Source organism: Falco punctatus (assembly GCF_963210335.1).
Source record: "Falco punctatus genome assembly, chromosome: 6".
Lineage (NCBI taxonomy): Eukaryota > Metazoa > Chordata > Aves > Falconiformes > Falconidae > Falco > Falco punctatus.
Genome location: NC_137585.1, coordinates 54,954,907 through 54,970,102, shown reverse-complemented (window position 1 = coordinate 54,970,102; position 15,196 = coordinate 54,954,907). Strand labels below are relative to the sequence as shown.

The 15,196-nt window shown below is 39.7% G+C and overlaps 1 protein-coding gene across 3 annotated transcripts in view; it reads right to left on the bottom strand.

Annotated features, from left to right (window-relative positions):
* Positions 1-15,196, bottom strand: part of SRGAP1 (SLIT-ROBO Rho GTPase activating protein 1) — a 160,829-nt gene that overhangs the window by 61,852 nt on the left and 83,781 nt on the right. For all 3 annotated transcript variants that reach the window (XM_080390739.1, XM_080390740.1, XM_080390741.1), the window contains exons 2-4: positions 12,062-12,257; positions 9,293-9,455; positions 712-774 (exon numbers count right to left, since the gene is read on the bottom strand). In XM_080390739.1, the coding sequence (XP_080246865.1) occupies positions 712-774; positions 9,293-9,455; positions 12,062-12,257 (422 nt within the window). The remainder of the gene's footprint in view (positions 1-711; positions 775-9,292; positions 9,456-12,061; positions 12,258-15,196) is intronic.

Here is a 15,196-nt window from a genome sequence, read left to right as displayed (position 1 = left end):
ATTCTTGCTTTCTTCATTCTCAGAAAGTACCCCCTCAAAAAATATTTGGGAAAATAGTTATTAGGTAGACAAGACATCATTCTGTAGTAACAAGTTGTGTAGATGGGTTTCAAATAAGAAAACAACTTTAGACCTAACTCCTTTCAGAGTTTTCAATGGGTTGGCAGCAGCTTGCTAAAATGCTCATGGTATTTTTTTCTTGACCTTTCTAAATGGTATGGTATACAACCCTCTATTTTTCATTATTTACTTATCCCTTATCAGGCGGCGGGGGGAAGGGGAGGCAGAAGGGCACATAGGTAACATTTAGACAGCACAGCACTGGATCTGCAAGCACCTATGATTTTTACTGAGTGTAGCCCATGAGTTAAACCAAGCAGGATGTCAGCATGGACAAAAACAAGGCAGAAAAGGAAGCTTTGCTCTGGTAAGCTCCGAGTAGAAATGTCTCATTAATAATCAACAAAACTTATAATAAACTAGCTTAGCAGAGTCTGGGGGGAAAAAGGGTTGAAGTAAAGAGTAATCCTGAAAGCATTAGCATATGTATTCTAAACAAGTGAGCAGTCTTCCCAAAAGAGATAGTTTAGACTTGTGTAAAAGACAAAAATAGGCATCTCCACTGAGGGGTATAAAAGGCCACTTAAAGCTTATAGCAGAAGTCTGATATGGAATTTGTATAAGATAACCTAAGAAAGCAACTGTACTTACTGTGTAAAGCTCATTAAGTACTTTCATTAAGTCTTCATGAAGTTGAAACGCAATCTCTTTACTCTGTAATTAGAAAGAAATGATCAGGAAAAAGGCACAGCAAAACTGCAGCGTACATTTGCTTCTTAACATTCGCACTCATTGTTCATCCTAGATAGTGAATGCAACATTGGTCGCGATGACACTGCTCTGACAGGATTACAGTACGCTAAAAATAATGTTTCAGGGATGCAGAGGTAGACAGATAACATAACGTTTAGAAGACTTCTAAAATGAAACCCAGAAGTAATTGGAGAGATTTTCCCAGGAAGGTTAGGTGCCAACAGATACGGTGAAGTTCAGGATTAATGCTATAAGCCTTTTTAATGGAACAAACTGTGTACTGTTTTATAACTGCCATGATACATACGAAAACTAAACCATGTGGAATGTGATATTCTAGAGGGACAACCCACCCAATTTTACATCTAAAATAGTCTTTGTTTCTCAGCACATGCAACTATCTAAATATTTATGCAAGAAATAACTGTGGCTCATCTTTGAAACAGATACCCAACTGCATAATATTCCACAGAGTGGGCTGCTGAAACAGCTTTGTTTAGCTTTTCTGGACTGTGTCTTTACTTTCATTCTGACCCAGAAAAAAATGAAATGCTTAGCAGCAGTTAATAATGAAAGGAAGTTTGTCAAAATATGAGTATTTAATTGGAGTCTCATTCAAATATATTCCTTTGTTAGCTGTCCATAGCAGTTCAATCAGATGAAAATTGTGGCAACTGTGCAAGAGCTGAAGGCATTTGTACCACAGCCTTTGGAAAACAGCTATAGAATAGAGCTACGGGACCTGGCAAACAGCCTGGCTATGTTTCTTCTGCTACTCTCAGAGTTGTAACATCCATGCTGGAAACGTCAGCTTTTTCTTCTGTGAATAAATTGACAATTAGCCTAGCTTCTAAAAACTCTAATTTCATGATAGATAATGGCCTTAGCTATGAGAAGTACTTTGTATATGTATAGGAGCCAAAGGAAAATCCTCAGGGACAACTCATCCCCAAAGCTGCTAACACATACTTGGCCATCACTAAAACACCTGCAGGACTAATGTTTTCTGAATGAGACTTTCCAGTGCAACACCCACGTACCAGGAGGAACTACGCCACACATCCCACCCACTGTGTCTTCCAGGAGGATGAAACAGACACATACAGTAGCTGGAATAGAAAATCTTGATTTTTTTCTCCTATTCCTACTGTCATACTCCTAACTCTGGGCAATATTTTAAGGAACTAGCCATATCCCTTATTAGCATTCACTCCAGTCCCTATACGCAAGATGATTTTTAACCGACAAGAACCTAGAATATAAATTAAAAAAACTTCAGTGAAATTCTTGTATTCCCAAGGGCATTAGCTGTAGTAGCTAAGGCACAGTGAGAGAGACGCTCTGAAGCCGAGTTACAAAGAACTACTATGAAACTTTCCTTATTGCCCACACTTTTCAAAGTCTGGTGTTTTTCATGTGCTCTACTACTGAATTATCTAAAACATAAGGCTTACTACTGACATTTATTTGCAAATATCAGATTATTTTCATCTAATATTAAGGACAAAAATTCATATGCATAACAGTGCACAGAGTGCTTGTAAAGAATTGTAAAAGGACTGCAGACTTGCAAGCTGCTGTAGGGGAACACAGTAAAAGCTTCAGCAAAAATTTTGAATTGCTTTTCATTGCTTTACATTGGCACCCTGCCTTTAAAAGTCAGCAGCACAGCTCTGACACAGCTTACACATTTCCTCAAAGCCCCAAGAAGCAGAGGCCACCTGTTTTCTCTTGGATAGCTGCTTCTATAGTGCTGAATATGAGTGGTCTTTTTTTGTAATTTACTTTATCAGAAAGAAGGACAAAACATATAAATAAGATGGCTGACATTAAGACTGGAAGATGGAAGCATACACGTGTAGGGAAAAAAAACGTAGACAAACTCCATCTTCAAGCAATTTATCTCTTTCAACTATTGGTCACTACCATCTCAAAGCTGATGACAACTCAAGCCCAAAATACAGCAACACAGATTCTAAGGCGGCATGCCTTAACCTAGCAGTGCAAAAGTTTATTTGAGAAGATGAGACCAAAATCCACAAACCAATTTTCTCTTTCCCTTTTGTAGATTTTGTTGTAAGCAAAGCATGCAGCAGTTCACTGAAGGACACATCCTTCTTTTCTGCTCTTCAGTTACACCTTAACGCAAATAAGACACCGGAAGAGTTGAGGATTTGGGGAATGATCAGTGTTTGCTAGGACCCATTTCTTCTCTTTGCTCTTGTAGAGCTTTATGCCGCACTGAAGCACAAGCAGTCCAGCCCCCGGGATTTACTGGCTACCATGCATACATGATCTCTTCCAGGTAACATGTTGATTGATGGTAAATTTGAAGTGAAAGGAAAAGATCACAGTAGAGGAAGGAGGAAGATATTTTTAGGAAAGGAAAGTAGGCTTTAAAATGGGAAGCAAAAAGACAGGGAGGGAGGGAGGGAGGTGACCAACAAAAAGAGTAAAAATTAGGAAGAGACAGCCTAGCAATGCCACAGGATCACAGAGGAGTTATCCTTCCACCAGTTCATCTGGGGATCCAACCTGCAGAGCGTGCCTGTAGTGATGGATAACATGTCAGTTGCTGCCACTTTCTGATGAAAGATTTTGTAGGAATTGTCCAATAAAGATCAGGAAATTTGGTTAAGCTTAGCAGTATAAAAAGGATTTACTGTAAAGAACCAACACATTTTACATTAGCATTTAAGATCAAGAAATACTGACTCAAGTGGCAAATGATACAGCTTTTAGTGTGTAATATATAGCATGTTAGAGCACCAGATAAGAAGTGCATTTATTTTCAGTGGTTAATGGCTCTCCTATTTCTCTTTTATGCTACCTATTCCCTGCAGTACTTTAGTATGTTTGAACTGTGTGCTCCTCTAGGAGCCTATCCTCAGTGTAAGCCAAACAATAGAACGTAAGATGCAGCACGCATTTTCCTGGAGCTGAGTTGATAGCTCTGATCAGGCTATTAAAACCTGACAATCAATCACTGAGGTGCTTCTTTACTCACTATGACCTAGAGAAATGTATTAGCATCTTTTAACCAAAGAAAGAACATAAAAATGTTAGAGCACATGCAAACTCTTGCTAAAAATATTACATATGTTACTAATCTGGTTCAAAGCATTAAGAAACATTGGCATATTTTTTTCACCTGTTAGTAGGATAGGTCATGCCCATGCAACAGACAAATAAGTGTACCTAAACCACCCCTTCAGTATGTGCTACCTTTCAACACATCAGCGGTCCTACTGATGTTATCAAGATTTACATTTATGGATTAATGCCTGAGAAACTTCAAATTTTATTCCACACTAATACCCTTTCATTGAAGTATGTACGAATTTTCCCATCCATTTCAGTTAGAGCATAACTGGGCACCCAAACTTTACTCTTTTGGGTTTTTCAGTGAAATTTAAGAGTCAGTTCAGTTCTTCCTGGAACTCTTTAGTGTCTGTATTTAGTACACACAATGCTACTCGCGGCTACATCATTTAGGGAAAATATTCTATGACTGTTGCTTTTAAATGAGTCTGCTGTAGGTCCCTGGGGGAAGTGATGTGCAAACCCTTCTTTTAAGGAGCTTTCATGAGTTGCGTTAACACTGACAGAACCAACTTATAGTAAAATTTTGTCCCAGATTTGCTGGTCTATAGCAACAAATAGCTCTGCTATCCTTTTAAACCTTTAAATGTTTAAGAAAATGTTTTAGATGCAAAAAATCTCAATATATGCCACAATTTTTATAACGTCGAATAGATTTGGCAGGTAGTCATATTCCTTGTTAATAGCCAGATTATGGAACTAAAATATTTATTGTGCTTGGCTTCTCCAGCATCTTTTACTGTAAACATTGGAAGATATGTTCATCTTGGCTCATTATGGTTTCTGTCCAAAGAAAATACATGTTTATAAATTATAAATATACAAATCTGCTTAAGGATTTTGTAGGTATGTGTTTATACAGTTGATTATTAATGCTGGGGTAACCAGAATCACTGCATGAAATGTTCTGCATAATACTTTTCCCTTCTGCTTGACATTTTTCCTTATTACTTTATTCTTTAATTGTTCCCATGAGGCCATCCACCCCGTCTGCCTGAAGAAACATGCAAGCATACAAGGTTTGAACTCTGCTACTTTATGTTCGTATTTTTATGTGCAGCACGAAGGCCAGGCATGAACCGCAATCTGTACTGCTTTTATATGCCAGCAACTAAAAAGAACTTAAGTGCCTAACTGGAAGTATGAGGCCTGACGTAACATCATCAGATAAATGCCACAAAATCTCTGGACTAGATCCTATCTTTGTCCTGCATTTAGTACATTTAAACAGATGCTGGTTCCTGACCCTTGGAAAAAAAAGCTCCTGGGAGAACAAAATTAACGAGTATCTACATGTTAAGCAGACCAGTCTTGACAGGAAAGCTATGTACAACCAGGTGCCTGAATACAAAATATCCTGGCCCATCAGAACATATATGGTAGAACCAACAGGGATGACTTCACCAAAGCAATCCAAATGTTGAGACAGATGTATAGATGCGCACAAAAGGAAGAACCAGAATGAGGAAGAACAGACAGTTGAGACAAGGGTAAAGTACAAAGACCAAGGGGTACAGACACTCCTCATCACTACATTTCATATAAACCAACACTGGGTACCACACACACCTTTTACAGGACTACAGAAAGGGGTTGCTACAGACAAATGACTTTGTGCTCTACCCCACATAGGAGACATCAGCAGGAGAGGGAACAAAACAATACTCTACTGGTAAGCATGTCCAGGAAATGATGAAATTGTTTGATCTTTTCTTTACGACAATTCAATTTAGGCTAGCATACAAACAGTATCTCTCTAGAAAATGTTGGGCTTACTTCATGGAAAAGTGTCATTTGAGGACCTAAGTGCCCACCAGTGAGGTGGAAAAAACCACTAAGGGCTGCCACTGAGAAGCTGAGTAAGAAGCCTCATCCTCTTAGGAGGAGAGGGGAGGAGAAAAAAGAAGGAGCAGAAACAGCCAAGAAGCTCAGAAGGACTTTGCTGTTGTCTCTCTGTATCTTTCTTGTGAGCAATAGGGCAATCCACTCAGAGACATTTTTCCCTTCTGCAACAGGCAGATTGAGGGTTCAGAGCAGGAGAATGGAGATCTCCTCTGTAGACTTGGCGTAGTTACTCTCCAGACTTGGAAGTAGAGTTAAAGCATCTCCAAAGATGCAAGAAGCTGCTGCCAAGACTAAGGGAGAAGTAAACCAAGGTGATAATAGTGATGCATAATACTATTAGGTTGATAAACTGGAAGATACATAATTAAATGACCTAATTATTGAATACAGAGAAACTTAAGTAGCTGGTATTTGGAAATTACTTCGAAAGATATTAAATGCTCCTATGTGCAATGTTTTGAAACCCAGGAGTATAGATATGTTAGAAGGGTGTATTTCCTGCTCCTGACCATGGACTGCAGTAAGATATTAAGCATGCACTTGTTAATCTTCATTTTTGAAGTCTTCACGTTACTGCTGTTATATTGACTTTTATTACTTATAAGAGAGAAAGTACATATTTCACAGAACAGTATGATCCAGACTCCAATGTAGAAGTACCTGCAGTCTCTGGTTGGTCTTTACTTCAATCTGAAATCTGCTAACAGTGAACAAATCCCATAGGCTTTCATAGGGATGACACCCACTGAGAGTGATTATAGTTCTCTCCAACAGAATTTTATTCCAAATCCAGTCTTTTTCAAAAGTAACGTACAGAAAGTGACATAAATTGGTTAAATATTCTATTTCATGTTTACAGATCTTCAACAAATCCCACAGCATTTTCTTCAGGGAGAGTAAGATTTTGATGGAGAAGAGTGTTGGATGTCACCTCTTTTAAGTGCCCCTTCTCTTTGCTTCTGTGACCTCTTTCCAGTAAGGGGGACTGTAGTACAGGGCATGTGTTTTGCACCTGATCTCTTTCTGTTGCCTGGTGGACACCCATTGAGCAGTTTTGAGACAGTCTGTGACATACCTTAAGATGCTTTTTCACATCTGACAGGAATTACCACACAACCATAGAATAGTTTGGGTTACAAGGGACCTTTAAAAATCATTATGGTTGAAGCTGCCCATTTGGACTAAACATAGATGTAGGCAGCTTATGTTCTTCATCAATAAAACAAGCCAATTTGCCAACAGCTTCATCTCCTCCACAGGCCTTGGTTTTCTCTCTGTCCAATGTTGTTCACCTCATTTTATAACTCCTTTCCCTTTTCACAGAAGAGAAACCAGAGCTTCATCATCATTCAAGGTATAATCAGTTCAAGGTATTCAAGGTATAAGCAGCTGGTATCATGCAAGGTATAAGCAGCTGGGAACTAACAGCAAATAAATCACCAGTACTATGCAGCAAGCACCACAGCGAGAACTGTGCACCCTGGGACTCAGTGGAAATACCAGCCTTCTCCAACAAGTATTGATTCCTGATGGACTGTCCTAAAAACGTGTGCTCAGAATTGATACTGGTGAACAGCCGCTGCCACACAGGCCACACACCCATAAAGCTCACTTACGCCACGCCAAGGTGCGGCATGTTTTCCTGCCAGCCTTCCCCTCACATTATCAGTCTGGCTCAGGTGCCTTCAAGCGGCTCTTGGTGATCTCACTCTGCCCATCCTCCACCTCAGCTAACAACTGTTTGATGTGACTATCATGCCAAGTGTTAGCTGTCAAACCCTGCTGAAGGGTAAGATAGGGCTGTTGTGAATCTGGGCTCCACTAATGTGTGTTCCAGGTTGTATGCAGCAGGACTCCCTCAATTTCCTTTCTCTTCTTTCCCCTGTAGAAGGTCCAAGTCAGGAATAAAAAAGCAAGAGCAGCTACTTGCTCTTCTTCAAGAAACCATGCTAGGAAGAGAAAATTTGAAATGTTGCACCTTCCTGGACACAACATGGAGTGAAGAGATGAGCCTGTCAGGAAGATGGGATGATATGCCTCCTGTTAATGCACTGAAAATGTCCCCGTATTTTCCTCCTCCTGAGAGATAAGCTGCAGCAATCTCCATTTATAAGTTATGAGGAGTAAAGAAGGACACACACTTCACAGAAAACTTCAGGCATTTTTGTACAGTCCATCTGGAGGAAAGGGAAGGAAAAGCAAGATTTCCAGTGCTAAAGAACTGAACAAGCTAGTCTAATAATGCACACTTGGTGAAGAAGAGATTTCTGAGGTATGACATAAACAACTGAAAAACTATTCCAGATTCACTACTGAAAAATTTCTACTGGTCCAAGCAAGTCTGAGATACCTACACATAGACAGTACTGTAGCACACTCAAATTGCTTTTCCTGTTATCTCTTCAACTTCTATAATAATCTTCCATATTGATAAGTATAGTGGTTTGTGAGCTACAGTTTTATGCATCAGACCTACTGTACGAACAGACCATTACTGATTGAGAAACTATAAATCTCAGCTCTATCACCGTTACAGGTTTCAATCCACACCAATGAATTTGATTCATGTTTTTACCTTTTTTCCTCCAAGTACAACCTATGTGCTCCCTAAATGATTCTTCTCCCCACCACGTTGCTATCTATCTAGGATTGTGGTCAGGTATATTTGAAATCAGTTCCCTACTTAGAAAATATTAATCTGGTACCCTTGCTGTCATCTAGTCGCACACTTTATGTTCTTTAACCTTTATTCTTTTTGAACTCTATTTTCTATGATGCTTGCCTACCAGCATCCCACTGTGACTGATGGATGTGCATTTATAATCTATTTTTATTTCAGAACATTATAACAACAATGACTGCAAACACATTATGTAGATCTCAGACTAAGGCTGCCTAGAGTGCTTGCGTAGCACAAGAGGGATTTACACACTGTATGTGTTATGAAAACACATAATGGGCACGTACAAGGACAAATGTACAGAGACAATGCTTAAATGATCTAATAGAAGTAGTTATCAAAAATATATGTTTATATTTAATATTGGGAAGGAAAGGAAACGCTTTTAGGAGAAATGCAGCGTATACTACCACCTTTACGCCAAGGTACTGCAAGGCACACTCTTACTTTGGCTTGAATCCATTTCTCTCATGACAGAGTTACAATGAAATACAGTTTTTACAAATAATTCATTAATACACAGCATTACTATTTTGGGAGTCCTAAGTGAAAACTGTTCCCTTTCTGCATGGGTAGACAAGCATGCTTTTGAGAGAAGAACAGCCTTTTTTCCTGCCTTTTGGATATTTGTGATTCAGCTCTTAAGGTCACCAGCATATACAGCAGGTTCCCAGACATTTCAGCACTAAGGATTTGCTCTGCGAGAACAGTCATGAAGAATTTATATGTGTGCTAAAACAGATTTTATGCTACGTGTGCTGAATCTTCTCCTCAAATGCTACCTATTAGGACACTTCTGCCTCACTCACGCATCTCACAAGCCCAGCTGGAGGACTGCAGGGGAAACATTACCTTCTTGAACATTCTGGTGGAGTCTTCACTTATCTGCATGAACCGCATGATCACATTGTTCAGGTAGATATCACTCAATGTTGCATGGTCTTTGCTTTCTCTTCTCACCTGGTTCAGGAGTAAGTACCAGCAGTTCACTGGTGACAAGAGGTTCTGGTCTTTCCTAAGGAGGAGATACACATGTATTATGTACAGAAATGAAAAAGTTACATTATTAACACAAACATATCCTTAACATTTACAGTCATAACTTGCTGTGTAAAAATGGCTGCTTCTGAACAGTCAGATAATCCATTCTTCGAATAACTTGGGTTAGGTAAGCTTCAGATCACTTTTAAGACATACTCTACAAATCCCATGAAGTGTGGATATAAAAATATAGAAAAACCGTAAGAATTCAGAGCCACCTGAGAGTCTAAAAAAACCCTTGCCACAAACATTACAGCCGCTTACAGGTGGAGCCCATGTAAATATTCAAAATCAATAAATACTCAAAATCAATAAACACTCAAAATCAATAAAGGTCACTGCTGAAAGAGCAACAGTAATTAATTTTTGACATTAGAAATAGGTAAGCACTGCAAGCGCATCCCAAATCCTTCATGAGCAAAATTGCAGATGTAGCTGTTTCACTGTGACGGATTTGTATAACTGCTATAAAAGTAGAAGGAAATGTCAGAAGCATACATATTCTGTGATCAGCGTTCATAAATTCACAGCACTCATAAATACACTGCTACTGCCGGTCCCATATGGTTCAATTACAAGACAATCAGCAGGACTGGACTTTTTCCACTGCGGTCCAGTTCTGAAATTCCTTGACAGACTTTTTGCATTGGAGGCCCATGCCAAGCTTTGAATATTACAAAAACTGAAATCACAGATGACTTCTCATTTCTTTCAGCAACTGTTTCACAAACAACAAAAGCCTATTTATGTGCTTTTAAATGTATGTTATGATTTTATTAAAATTTTAATTTCAAGTTTGCCTTGCAACTAAGTGCTCTAGAAACTTGTGGCTTTTTGTTTTTTTCTTTTTTTTTTTTTTTTTATTTTTCTTCCCTTGTCTTGTGCAGGTTTCTTCTATAGTCAAAGGGATCAAGCACATGAAGATAAAACAGCCAGAGGTGGTGATAAACTGAGGGAGAAACTCCTTCAACTCTTGGTAAATTGTTCTAATAATTAACTGTTCTCACTGTTAGAAATATGCCTTTTAATTCCTCATCTCATTGTCTACCTTTAGCTTTCATCCTCAGAATCAGAGCAACAAGAAGTGATTAATAGACAAAAGCCTTTTCTTAATCATCAGTGCCTTGCTATGAATCAGAAGTGAGTTAAGGAGACTTCCCCATTTTTGGTTGGAGATGGACATCTTAACAGTGTTACTCACAGCAAGGAGCTTCAGGGTTTTATCAGCCAGGTCAGCCAACAGAAGCACCCCTGAAGGGCTGTGCTGACCATTAAGCTTCTGCATGTCCCAAAGCCAGTCCCACAGATCTTCCTGCCTGTTCTGGAGGGAATGGTGGGAACAGCATAGGGGACCACCAGCTAAAGTGACTTTTGCTGCAACCTCTTCTCAAAGCAGAGAATTGCAGAACAAAGCCAAAGGCAGGGCTCCAGTCATAACCCCTGTGCACATCTGCCAGTCTGGATTTAACATGTTTAAGAATGAGGAACGATGTTTGTATGAGCAAGGCGAAAAGATTTTGCCACAAGCTGAATAAATGCCAGAGCTCGCTCTCTGAAGTAGTGACATATGCACACATTGGTTATTTCAGAGAAGCATTGAGTCACTTAACTGAATTTTAAGAAATATATGTTACTACTCTTTGAACTGTGCGAGATGTATTTGGATTAACCTTTCCTTTGCCAGATGTGTTTGGAAAAGACTTTTTTTGTGAAACAAAAGCTCTGTCTGTGTATCTCTAGCACAGCACTAACTGGACAGTGGAAAAAGGTACTCATTTTTCAGTTTTACAAACACAAAATATAGCATAAAAAAAGCATAACAGGGTCAGGCAAATGCATTCATTAATCAGCTCAAGTCAGGAAAATAACCATGAGGCTATGCCAGCCAGTAATGCATCTAAAACACTTTGGAAAATGTGCTGTACGCACATTTTGCCAGACACTACCTGACCCTTTTGTTTTGCATACAAGTTATTAGGCCATGAAAGGGATACATTACATTGTAAGCAAGGCATAACGTTCACATCATCTTCATTTCCAGGAGTAAGAGGAGTCAAGAGGTAGCACAAGGTCACATGCAACAACAAATCAAAATAGTTTTTCTTCTTAATGGCTTTTTTGCCAAAGTTCTTGTCTTTTTTTATTATTATTTTTTGTAATGGTGATTGACCTTCATTTAGACACTTCCAAACCCTATCAACTCTACTGCAACAGATCAGCATACAGCTTTCAACCCCTTTTGGGGCTCTGCATCTATTCTAGATACTGTATGTATTTTGGGTGGTTTAAATTCCATATGGTAGGTTAGCGATAACATTTGTGCAGCTTACCTTTTAAGAAACTTGTCAGAAGCTTACACGAATAATTGCAGAGGGCCAAATCAACAAAACAGTATTTAGGCACCTGTGTACCTTCAACAGCAATGAGAATTCTTATGCTGCTAAATAGGGGTGGGCATTTAGAATATACCTTTGAACCTGGGCTCAACCTAGCGGTACTCAAAACCAGCAGAAGCAGAGAGTGGTCTAGCACTCCAGCAACGGCTAACATGGGGGTGAGGGGGTAGGAAATCTCTCCTACTTGTACTGCTGATGATCCTTTGTACTTCTTGTTTTTGCCATGAATCTCTCTGCCAGTTTTTCCAGGTTTCGTGAATACTCCATCTCTATTTCTGACTTCTTGCGGAAGAAATCCTGCAGATCCTGAAGAAGCTGCACTCTCATTTCAGTCTGCTGCTCCAGGCATTTCTGCTGCTCGATGAGTTGAGCTCGGATCTCTGATGAAAGAAGCACATAGGCACTCAGGTCAGCAAAAACAAATAACTGCATGTTACCAGACAAAACCACAAATACTCCAGTGTACTTCAGCGTCATAGCTACATGAGCTGGACCTGGATTTCAGGTCCTGTGGTGGGACACAGCAGTGGCAGCTCTCATTTCTGTCACCACATGCTTACGCCCCAGCATCCTCCCACCCATGGTCTGTCTCACAAGTGGCTACAGCAAGGGCTCTGCTGGGCTTATGTGAGCAGAATAACTGCTGCCTCCTTCCTCTCCCATCTCTTGCTGGCCTCTGGCATTAGCACATCTGGCTCGGAGTTACCTCCTTGCAGCAAATGGTGTGCAACCGTTTGAGCACCAGCTGCCTCTGCTCCCCTGAAAAATGGCAGGATAAACAAGCACCCTTTGGGCTGGGGTCAGCTTGCTGACTGACTCCCAGGTGGACCATGCTGGTTGGTATCATCATGTACGCCACAGAAACAATCTTATGATAAAATCTGGAGGCATTATCCATCTTAACTGTGCACAGATGAATTTCTGTATCTGCTCCATTTCTGCCAGGGAGGGAATTGGTGTACTATACATGCATTCACCAATATTTTACAGTGTATATGGAGGAAAAAGTGTACGTATATTTAGAGATAGCTATTGAAAATTTGCACAATGATCCAGAGACTGTGGTATATTTATTAACATAAAACAAACCCAGTCAATTTAGAACTGAATATATGCTTACAATTACTATCTAGGGTAACAGGGAAAAGCCTCCAGATTTCTTACCACTGCTATATGCACAATTGCTATGTGGTAGGGTTTTTCTTTTTGGGTTTGTTTGTGGTTTGGGGTTTGTTTTAGCACTTCTATTTCTTGAGTGCTAAGCAGTTAATCATATTCTGGGAACACTTAGTCTAAAAACATCCCTCTGGTTCTTTTCAGAGACTGGTTCATTAAAGTTTTGTCAGCTGCCCAGGCACAGTGTAATCCAACATTGTGGGGTAAACACAGGAGTAAACATTTTGTGACCGTAATACATGTATATATTTTTTAAACACTTTAATGCTATAACAAGGACTTACTGATAGCGAAACAACATGCCAGAAGTGATGTCTGTGTAATGCGAAATTGTTGTGAACTTTTACTTGATTCCTAACAATGTAACCATGCTGTGGGCAAGAAGATGTTGGAAATCTCAGATGCCTCACTGGTTTGAAATAGGGAATCATTCTAAAAAAGCACTGCTAATATCACAGGGAACTGCAAACCAGTAAGTAGCAATAACATTGCAAAAATTATCTGATGCAACTAGGAACTAATGCATCCTTACTGATTTTAAAGCAGGTATGAAGGCAGAGATCCACTCTGCTGGGATTCAAATGTGTACGCTGAAATAAGGAAATATGAGCACAGAAAACTGTTAAGCCAATATATTTACTGGAGGAGGGAGACACTGCAGTGTTTTCTTCCAGATCTCCTTTGAGCTACCAGCTGCTGTGTTAATCATTAATGAGACCATCCATTTTTACAGACTGGGAGGTGAACCAAAAAACTCATGGTTCAGTTTTCATTTAATTTCAAATCAGTTAGTTGGAAAAGGATCGTGCCTCCAGCAATGATAAGCCACTGTAATACAAGACTATTATCAATGACATTCATGTATATAAAGAAGTTCACATTGGAGCTAGAAGGTTATCAACAGAAACAAAAACCCAAGACTGCTTTTTTGGGCGTCCGCTACTTTTAATATTGCAAGCATAGAATATAGGAATATAGTTTCCTGCATATAGGAAACGAATGGCACAGATTCACTAATCAGAAGCAGCAGCAATTTTGCTCATAAGGTGGAGTTTTAACTAAATTTAAATCCACGTACATTGTTTCTGTACTTTGGCCATCTCCCTTTTCCACTACAGATTTTCTGCCAGTTACTTTAAAAGCAGAGGTCTGTACAGAGCAACTATGTTCTGATTATTTTGTTGGTCAGTGGATCTTGCTGCTATAATTCCTCCTTTTTAGGCAGGCTTTTACCATAGCAACAGGAGAGAGAAAGATTTTAGAAACAGGAATATATGAATAGAGATACAAGAAACAATGAATAAGGGATGACAGATACAATATGAGAAATTGCATTAGCTTTCTGACACTGTCTGGATTTCCAGTGGACAGCCGTGGCTTGTTTCAAACTTGTATACTAGAAAACAAAATCGAAGCATGATCTCTGAAAGCTGATAGTGGCTGGAGGTGTCTAAGCTCTGAGTAAGGTGGTAAATTAGGGGTACAGGGGGACTGCAGCTTTATGAAGGAAGTTCCACAACTCACGGCTATTTGAATCTCGGCAAGGAGAGCCAGCGTGCTGGCTTCAAAACGCTGAGCCTCTGGCCTCCTGCTGGAGGAGAAAAAGGGGAGACACGTCCCACTCATACCAGCTGACCAGTCTGCCCAGAAGAGACTTGAGCATAGCAGTTCTCTTTCCTGTCTTTCACATTCTTCTGCTCCTGAACTTTTTAATTCTTTTACCAATAATGTATGGGATGCCTTACTGGCTGGCTGAAGAAATGGCAATGAGTAAGAAATCATAACAGCAAATGTTGTGCTTTTTACGCTCGATAAGAAAAAGCTGTGGATTTTTTGAAAAAAAAACACACCTAACACCACCACCACCACCCACCACCCCCCACCCCCCCCCCTGCCAACTAACAATGGCGTAACAGGCAGCCAGCCAGGTTATGCATCACAAAATAACAACTGTCCAAGTACTATTAACTAACATAGACTGCCCATTACCTGCTGCTATGGGAGAATGCACCAAGGCAACACTTTCTTCTCTAACCAATCCACATGTGTGATTTCCCTAGGGCTACAAAGAGTGGCATGGAAAATTTTTGCACTGTATTAAAAAACATGCCGAGAAGGTGCCAAGTTAAAAACTAGTAAAACC